The 9,537-nt window shown below is 38.0% G+C and overlaps 1 protein-coding gene across 1 annotated transcript; it reads left to right on the forward strand.

Moving 5' to 3' along the window:
• The first annotated feature begins 5,803 nt into the window (after positions 1-5,803).
• LOC113702180 (non-specific lipid-transfer protein 2-like) lies at positions 5,804-6,323 on the forward strand. The gene has a single exon (XM_027223236.2). It carries the CDS (start codon positions 5,851-5,853, stop codon positions 6,136-6,138), a length of 288 nt encoding a protein of 95 aa, XP_027079037.1. The 5' UTR covers positions 5,804-5,850; the 3' UTR covers positions 6,139-6,323.
• Positions 6,324-9,537: the final 3,214 nt, after the last annotated feature.

Consider the following 9,537-nt stretch of genomic DNA (forward strand, 5'->3'; position numbering starts at 1 on the left):
GCAATCCAAGCAAGGCCTTAATTTTGTCAAGATTGGTGAATTTTTTGAAGAGAAAAATCACGTGATGGATTTGGTTGAAATCAATTATAAGGTGGACAAATTAATTGAAGGTTGCAGTACTGCTAAAGTTGATGCAGCTGTTAGTGTTGAAAAATTAAAGAAAAAACATGGTGATATTGAAAATTTCGTTGGTAAAATTATGATTTTTGGAAATTTTATTAATGATATGAATGAATTGAATTGTGGATTATTTAATGAAAATTGGTGGATATATTTGAATATTTTGACAAGAGTGATCAAACCAAGAAATTGTTTGAGAACTACAAGTTTCGTCCACTATCGCGCGTGAAGATAAAATTAAAAATTCACTGCAAATTGGTGTTTTATGTGTTTATACAACGATTGAATTGTTCATGAAAATTCAATTTCGTGATAGTATTGGAGATGACAATATTAAGAGTTTGATTTAAGGGAAGTAATGAAGGAAATTAAGCCAAACTATTTTGGTATTAGTTTTATAATTCTTTTTGGTGTCTTATTTGTCTAGTTTCCATATTAAATTAGAAAATCTCAAGTTAGTTTCCAAATAAACTTTGGTTTACAATTGTATTTGTTTTAGGAAACTTTGTAGTCTATAAATACTACCGGTCTAGTAGATTATTATTTGAAAAGTAGAGTTGAAGAGTCGAGTCGAGTTATAGAAGAGTTGAATTAAAGAGTTAAGTTGAGTCTTGAAAAATAGACTTGGGAGAAAATCTCATTGTTATTGTTGAGTTTGAATTAAATAAAATTATTGAGAATTTGTTAAGTATTTGTTCTTCTTCTTTCTCCACATATTTTTATATGTGCTAAAATTGCTTCCGCTGTGTGCTCGTATTCTTCGTGCCAACATGACGTTGACGCAAGAGAGATGCAAAAAAGCCTCACATGAGTTTGTTTTGGCTCATGAGTCTTCTAACCTTGTAGACTCTTCCTATATAATTGATCGACTACGTAGATTCAACACTGCCTTGAAGAGCAACAGAGGTGCAACAAGAATAGTGACCTCTGGTACAAAGTCAGAAAGGGTTCTTGAATGTAGTAAGGCTACCGATGAGGTTGAGCGTGATCGAAAGATTAGAGAATACATTGTTTTCGACTTTGGTGATGATTATGGCAAGAGGGGTTATTCAGATCTAGATGACGACGAGTTCTTTTACGGAAATTTGGATCCCAGCCTCACTGATAACGTAGTTGTGTTTGACAACATCTGTCTCACCGAAATTGAGGATAGAAAGTATCGAAGAGATGAGATATTTACGCTGTCACCATTGACAAAAGAAGATTTGGAGTTTTTTACTTCTCAAGGGGAAAAATCTTCATCCACGATCTCTGGTTTCTTGGGTAATAGTTGCAATCCTACGTCATGTGCATTTTTCAAGTTTTATTAATTTTGTGAGTTACCACTTCTTTTTATTTCCAAAAGTAGTAAGAGTACAATTCTTTCTTTGTTTCATAATGTTACCTTCATGCAAGCGCCCCCCAAGCTTAGCTAATGATTTCAAGAAGTAAATGCTTTCGTTTTTCTTGAATCAAATCTCAATTCAATTTTGTTTTGTAATTTTGTGCCCAATTCGTTTTTCATTGTGGAGAATTACACGAGTAAAATAGTAATGGCACTTTGCTTCCTCCGTGAATGAGAACAAGAAAAATAATAACCCCTACTTAACGGCAAAAACATGAAAATTCCATTACTTGCATCGCTACCAGTCAAATTGACACATTCCAATTGCGGACACAGAAATATTTTGCTCTTTTAGTGCAAATTCAATGTCATATATACTAAGCTCAAAGAGAACATAGAAACGTGCGGGCAAATTCTATCACTACATTAAAATATGAGCAGGCAAGTAATACGAAATCAAGAACTGTATAAGAAAGTAAACAATTAATTACTCGTCGAAGAAGAATATAAGAAGCATATACGTGGGAATATTACATACGCATAAACTACAATGGGATGAATTGTGTATTTCTGAAGTAAAGGAGACCGAAAAGCTTCAAAATCAACAGATATTTCATGCATCGTAAAGATGTCGATGTTAATGATATGCGAGTCAGTAACAGATGTCAGGGACAACTTGGAACGGGGATTTAGCCCCTCCAAATCCAATGGAGGAATGGAGCTTCTCCTCTTTCTCACACTTTCTGCAGTTGCAGCTGAAGTTGGCATCTCTGCCAATGCTGCAACTGAAAATAAAAAATACTAGTATTAAATTATCTGGGCTTCTTAATCCAATCAACATCGATCAAATAACTGATTGCTTTCTTCCCAAAGGAATCATCTCAGGAAAAAATAATGATAACAAAAAATGTTTCGTTGTTTTTTCTAATAATGATACCATGGTCCCAAAGACTGCAAGTCCCGGCGCAAAAACATCAAGATTGTCGTTTTTGTTGCTAGTGCTGCATAATGTTATGGTACATTGCCTTGGACCATTGATGTTCTTAGCACATCTTAAATTCCAAAAATTTAAAGCAGAAGAGGCACTTTATATGGCTGTGAAAAGAATTTGAGTAGGAAATTAATGACCCTTAATTGACAAAATCACCATTGGTTGCGTCCTCCTTTTGGAGGGATTGGAATTTGGAAACAAAATGAATAATGAGATCGGGCTGGAAAGTGTTACTTTGAAAAAAAAAATGGCGATGGCTAGAAAGAAAGAAAGTTGAACAAGAGGAGACGAATAAAAAGAACAGGAAAGGAAAAGGTTTCAAGTTTCTCCCTTAGTCAAAATCTCTTTCGTCCAAGAAATAGCTTCGAAATTAGCGACACATGTCTGTGAGGTGGAGGGCATTGCGGGAGGTAAATGCGTAAAATGATAATTTGTTGAGTGCACTCCGATATTAAAATCAGTTAAAATGAGTAAAATGATAATGAGGAGGGCACTCAAGACTGTAAAAAGAAAAGGCTTCCTGTAAAATACACTCCATTATCAAAATGCTACGAGTAGGTTTTGACATGACCTTAGCCTACCAACCAACCCATCCTCGCGACAAACAGTGCAAGTTTGGCACTTGGCAGGCACACATGGGCAGTCAGTGGGATGTCCACTGCCCCAAACCTAGTCAGTATTTCTATTTCCCCTCTATAAATTGCCCAGCAACTGAGGCCTTCTTGCACACATTCACACTTGCCCCATCTAATCTACATCAAATATTTCTCGTCTCCTCTCCCCAATTCTGCACTAGCATTGCTTCCCCAGAAGAAGAGGAGAAAAAAGAAAGAAAACTTCTCAAGTAGGAGCAGCAAAGTAGCAATGAAGATGAAGTTTCGTCATGCGGTTGCAGCCTGGTTGGTGATGCTGGTGGTGGCCGTCGGTGAGGTCCAAGTGAGCAGGGCAGTTACCTGCAGCATAACAGAGCTGAGTCCGTGCCTTTCCGCCATCAATGGGCCCAACCCACCGTCTGCGGCTTGTTGCGCCAAGCTGAAGGAACAGAGGCCTTGCTTTTGTGGGTACATCCAAAATCCCACCTATGCTCAGTACGTCAATTCCCCTAAAGCCAAAGGCATTGCTAAAGCCTGTCAAGTCTCGATTCCCAACTGCTGAGTTAATGGGAAAGGCAAGTTCTCGCCTCATGGAGGCTGGTCATGATATATACTACTACTACTATGTATTCTCGCCTCAATAAAAGTGGTCTTTACCTGAAACTACTGAAAGGGAACGGAGGCATATATGATTATATATGTATGTACTAAACTGCTTTGCTCCTCCATCATCTCGTCCTCGAAGCGCCATGCACACTCTATTTCTTGAATGGTTTCATATGCATTCCAATTAATTATTCTAGAAGATAATTTGCATATATAGTTTTGCAATCGATCGCTTTAACTTTCATTTCTGTGTACAGCCATACCATCCGTCACTCACGCTTTAACCTTTTTTTTTTTTTGGCGATACGACAAATTAATGAAATGGGAGCATAAAAACAGAGTATTTGAAACACAAGTTTTTTTTTTTTTTTTTTGGATTGAAGAACCCCAGCAGCATCTTGCAATGCTTAAACATAATAGAAAAGGTCAGACGAAGGGAAACCAGATCGATAGCTGGTTTCTCAATAACAATCCTCAGAATCTCTCATAGGAGTCTTCCCTCAGTATCATAATAGTTTTTTTTTGTGGGAAAAACTCAGCAGAGCAGAATCATAGAAGCGGAGCCTTCTATAAGTTAATATGCATTAACCACCGACAATTGAATACCAATGTCGAATTATCATATCAGATAGGCAATGATAGGCAAGGGAGGGCCGCTACAAAGAAGTTTCAAAATTAAACGTACAAATGAAGCTGATGTCCATATAATTACTAGTTGAGATGATTGTGGGTCTAAGAAACTTCACTTTCGCAACTCTTTTTCTTCCAATAAACAACGACAACCGAAAATTCATTCAAGTCATCACAAACTGCATCAACCTTCTTCTCTCTTTGGACCTTTTTTCAGCACATTACGTGCCCCCGTCTACGTTTTTTTTTTTTCCTTGGAAGCGCACTCTTATGAGATGACGAACCTTAATAAGAGGATAATAATAATGCTAGATATTATTATATTGTTCTCCTTATTAAAATGTATTAGCCTATTAGGATATAATAAGAGAGAGTAATTCAAGCCTCGTACGAAAAATTTTAGTATTCGATTGAAATAAAAACATGTCCGTCTGTTTTCATTGGAAGAAAACTACAAAACAGAAACTTATACACTACTCTTTCTATAACTTTTTACTGAGCTTGGGGTCGTCAAGACTCACGAGAGGGAAGTCTTCCTTTCCGGACAAAAAGAGCGGCTGGTTAGGCGGATGACAGAGAGAGGTGGGCAAGTGAAACGTAGTATGAAAACTTGACTTCTTCCAGCTGGCTATACAAATGATTCTTCGCTCCCATCCAAATCCAGACAAGACGGGGACGATGAGGTTCGCGACAGAAATTATTATCATGATTAGTGTTAAAGCCACCCGTGATGATGCGTGTGTGTGCATTCTAAAAATACTTTTTTCGACAAATTAATTTTACTTAAAATTTTCGTTACTACAGCAAATTGTGGTTTGCTTGAACCCTTTTTTCCTTCCCTATAAAATGATGATTATTTTAGTAGTAGTTACAATGATTAGAGGTAGTTATTTTGTCAAGGTGTGTTTAGATAGTCCTTCCCTATTTTCTTTGTTGCCATTATTGCTTCTGTGCTTTGAACCAATAGATAAAAGAACAGGATCAATTTCATTTCCCGGGTCAGGCCGATGCTAGAAAAATGGACTTCTGCCGGAGTTATTCTTGTGATTTTCTGAAATGCGCGTGCAGAAATAACGGAAATGGGCCGCGAGGCGTTTGACACGTAAGGACGACGACGAAGACTTGAATGAGTCAGGAGACTAATCAGTCATGCCCTCTCTTCAGTCTTCTCTTGCAATTCACGCGGGAGAAATTAGTGGTTGACGTTGAAACTTTTGGCCAAATGTTGAAACTTGAAGGTGGAAAATATTGGAAAAGCCACCAAGATTTTTAAAAGATTTTCCACTTCATTCATTACAAGCAATTAGGCCAATGTCAATTTCCTAGTGAAATTTGGCACGAAACCTCTCGTCTTATGGACTATAGTAAATGGGACCTATTACTATATTTATTCCTGGCTAATCCCTTTCACACCTCTATTTGACATTATTGTCTGCGACTAATAATGAATCAGCCATGACTAGCAACATTTTACCAACTCCGTCTTCACTACAAAGAATTTGTAATCCTCCTATAAATAGCTTAGCAGGATTGCACCTCTTCCTCAAATTCTCATAACCCTTCATTCATTCCAAAAAAAAAAAAAAATGAAGCTTTCGCAGATGCGTCTGTGTAGCGTGTTACTGTTAGTAGTGGTGATTGTTGGTGAAGTGGAAGTGAGCAGGGCAGTGACATGTACTCCCACGGAGCTGAGTCCTTGCGTTGCGGCAATCATAGGGCAGCAGCCACCGTCGGCGGCTTGCTGCAGTAAGCTGAGGGAGCAGAGGCCCTGCCTCTGTGGTTATCTCAGAGATCCCAACCTCCGGCAGTATGTCAACTCCCCTAATGCTCGCAGGGTTGCTAGCTCCTGTGGTGTGCCCACCCCAAGATGCTAAACTCCTCCTCCGTTGCAACAATTCTGGATCATTAATAGTAGTAGTACTTAAATATTTCTACTCCTACTTTGGATAATACGAATGAAAGAGCAATAAATAAATGTTTTACCTATATCACATCTTGCCTATTAGGCTTGTATGTAATGCCGGGATTAACTTAAGTACCATATGTTACTGCTTCGGTATCTCTGCTCTCCATTTATTTAATTCTATTATTACACTGCACAATTGTCTTCCGATGGAATCAGATCCTTAATATAAAAGTAAGATAACCAATTCGGTCGATCGATCAGGTTAGAATTTGCGTTTTGCCCCCGTTGGTAAATGGTAAACTCATAGCATAGCCACAAGCAACAAACTGCCCTCTCTGATTGCATTTTTAGCCCCAAAAAAAAAAAAAAAAAGCGAAGAGAAGAATGAAACACTAAGAACATAAGAGCCAACTGCCGTAGTTGTGAATTTGATTTTTTTTTTTTTTTTTTTTTTTTTTTGCATTCTCTCGTGCAACTGACCACTTCTTTTTCTCTATTATTATCAGTGCTAAGGGCACACCTATTATACTGTATGTGCAATTTGGAAACAATTATTCAATAGATTTTTTGAATAGGATTTTAAGTAATTCGCGGTGATTACAAACACTCCATGGATGGTTATAGTTTGAATAGTTAGGGTCAAAGGTAGTTGTTGTTATATTGGTTGACAAAATGAGCAATATGTGATTAGACAGTAAAAAGTAAAATTAAATATTTATATGGATAATGTTGATACTATAAAAAGTGACGAGAAATGTTTATACCAAATTCATGGTTCTTTCTTTATATATAGTATAAATTAGTTCTAAAGGCTTGCGCACACAATATGTGTGCATTTTAGAAATACTTTTTTACAAGTAATTTTATTTAAAACTTCTTTCCCTATCAAATGATGATTACTTTACAAGTAATTTTTACAAGTAATTGTTTAGAGGCAGTTATTTTATCAAGATGCGTTAAAATAGTTATGGGGGAAAAAATATTTACAGCTAGTTATCTTAACAATTCATGTTGAAATAGTGAAGTAATAATTTCACATAAGCAAAGTTCAAAGTGACAGCAAATATTTATCCCAAACCTTCTAGTTCTCCCTTTATATATTATAGATGTTGACTTTATTCTGGATTAAACAACGATCAAAACAGACAAACTAAAAAAAAAAAAAGGAGTAAAAAAATTCTTGGATGCAGTTCATTCTCACTTTTTCCTTCCATAATTAATAACTTCCTGGAGAATTTGTCATTTCCTTGGAGTATCTCGAGTTAGAATTTAAAGATAAAATTGAAATCCTCCGATTTCCCTGGAGAACTGGAAATACATCTGGGGGCATCACAGTACCAGATATACGCATTACCCAAAAAATGCAAAAATAGTATTCTCAGTTTGGGGCGTGACCGATCATAATGATTTGCATCATGTTTATCCGTTTTAAACACATTAATTACCTTCCGACCACCACTTTAGCAATCTTTCTAGTTCCTCTGCCAAAAGCATTAGCCATTTTTGCGTCTCAGTTCGAACCAATGGATGAAACGGCTGAATCGAAGGGGAAGCTTTTTGTTCCCGGGCCAGGCCGGTATTAGAAAAATGGACATCTGACGGAGCAGTCGCGTCATTTTCTGAAGAAGAAACGGAAATGGACAACGAGGACGACTTGGCGTTTGACAGGTAAGGACACCGGCGAAGACTTGGAATGAATCGTGAGTCTCCAATGACTAATCCGTCAGTCATGCCTCTCTTCTCTTGCAATTAGCCAATTCCTGGCACAAGTTGGAACTAATTTATTCCTGGCTAACGTGCTAATCCCTTTCAAAACCCCTATTTGACATTGTCTGCGATTCATAGATCAGCCACGACTAGCTAGCTAGGGATACTAACATTTTACCTACTCCCTCAATCACGTCTTCACTGCAAAATATTTATAATCCTATAAATAGCTTAGCAGGATTGCGTCTCTTCCTCAAATCCCCATAACCCTTCATTCCTTCGATAACTATATCCCTTCTGGAATACTCATATAACCCACCAAGAAAAAGAATTAAAAAAACGAAGTTTTCTCATATGGGTCTGTGTAGTGTGTTACTGTTGGTAGTGATGATTGTTGGTGAAGTGCAAGTGAGCAGGGCAATAATATGTAGTCCAACGGAGCTGAGTCCTTGCGTTGCGGCATTCATATCGCAGCAGCCACCGTCGGGGGCTTGCTGCAGTAAGCTGAGGGAGCAGAGGCCCTGCTTCTGTGGTTATCTCAGAGATCCCTACCTCCGGCAATATGTCAACTCCCCTAGTGGTCGCAGGGAGGCAAGCTCCTGTGGTGTGCCATCCCCCCTAGTGGTTCGAAGTCTCGGCCGATTTTTCGGCGAGTTAAATATTTCGGTATTATTTCGTTACGGTATCGTATCGGTAAGGGCCGAGACGGTGACGACTCGGCCGAGTCGTCTCGGTCTCGGCCGAGACTTCGAACCATGATTAGACTTGTTATGGTTCTTATAATGCGGGGATTAAGTAAGCACACGTTTCTGCTTCGGCATCTCTCCTTTCCCTTTATTTAATTCTATTATTACACTACACAATTGTCTTCTGATGGAACCAGATAATCCACATAAGTGTGATAACTAATATGATTATGGGGGGTCGATCAGGTGAGAATTTGCATTTTGCATCAGCTGGTGAGCTTAGAGTGTAGCCACAAGCTACTAAGTTTCTCTCTCTGACGGCATTCTTACCAAAAAATGCAAAGAGAAGAATGAAACTCCACTAACATAAGAGCCAACCGTCGTCGCGAATTTGAGCTTCTATCCTTGATGAATCCAAGTCGAATTGAGAAAGAAGAATAGAAAAATCAGCAGGAAGGCAAAAGAATTTGTAAGGAATGGTATTACAAACACAAATCAGATTCTCAGTGTCATTTAACCAGTGACAATTTGGTATCACTCTTTCATTCGATGCTAAGTGTTCAATTAATTTTAATTAAAATTAAATATCACGTTTAAGAGTGGTACTGAATTGCCACTGAGACAATGGCGCTGAGGATCTCAATTGATTACAAACAAGCCAAAATAAATTTAAAAATTCTCACCAATATCCAATGTTTTGAAAACCGGACCGGACCGGCCGGTTCGACCGGTTGAACCGCGAACCGGGCATGGCACCGGTCCGATTCTATGCTCTAGTTGACTTTGCCAGAGAACCGGTCAAACCCGGTAAAAACCGGGAAAACCGGTGAACCGTGTTGAACCGGTTTTTGAGTTTTTTTTTTTTTTTTTTTTTTTTTTTTTTACTTTTTGCAAAATGCTTCTATCAAGATTCGAACTCAAAACCTTTGTAATAGAAGACCAATGTAGTAACCATTGCACTATCACATCTTATT

The sequence above is a fragment of the Coffea arabica genome, chromosome 7e (assembly GCF_036785885.1).
Source record: "Coffea arabica cultivar ET-39 chromosome 7e, Coffea Arabica ET-39 HiFi, whole genome shotgun sequence".
Lineage (NCBI taxonomy): Eukaryota > Viridiplantae > Streptophyta > Magnoliopsida > Gentianales > Rubiaceae > Coffea > Coffea arabica.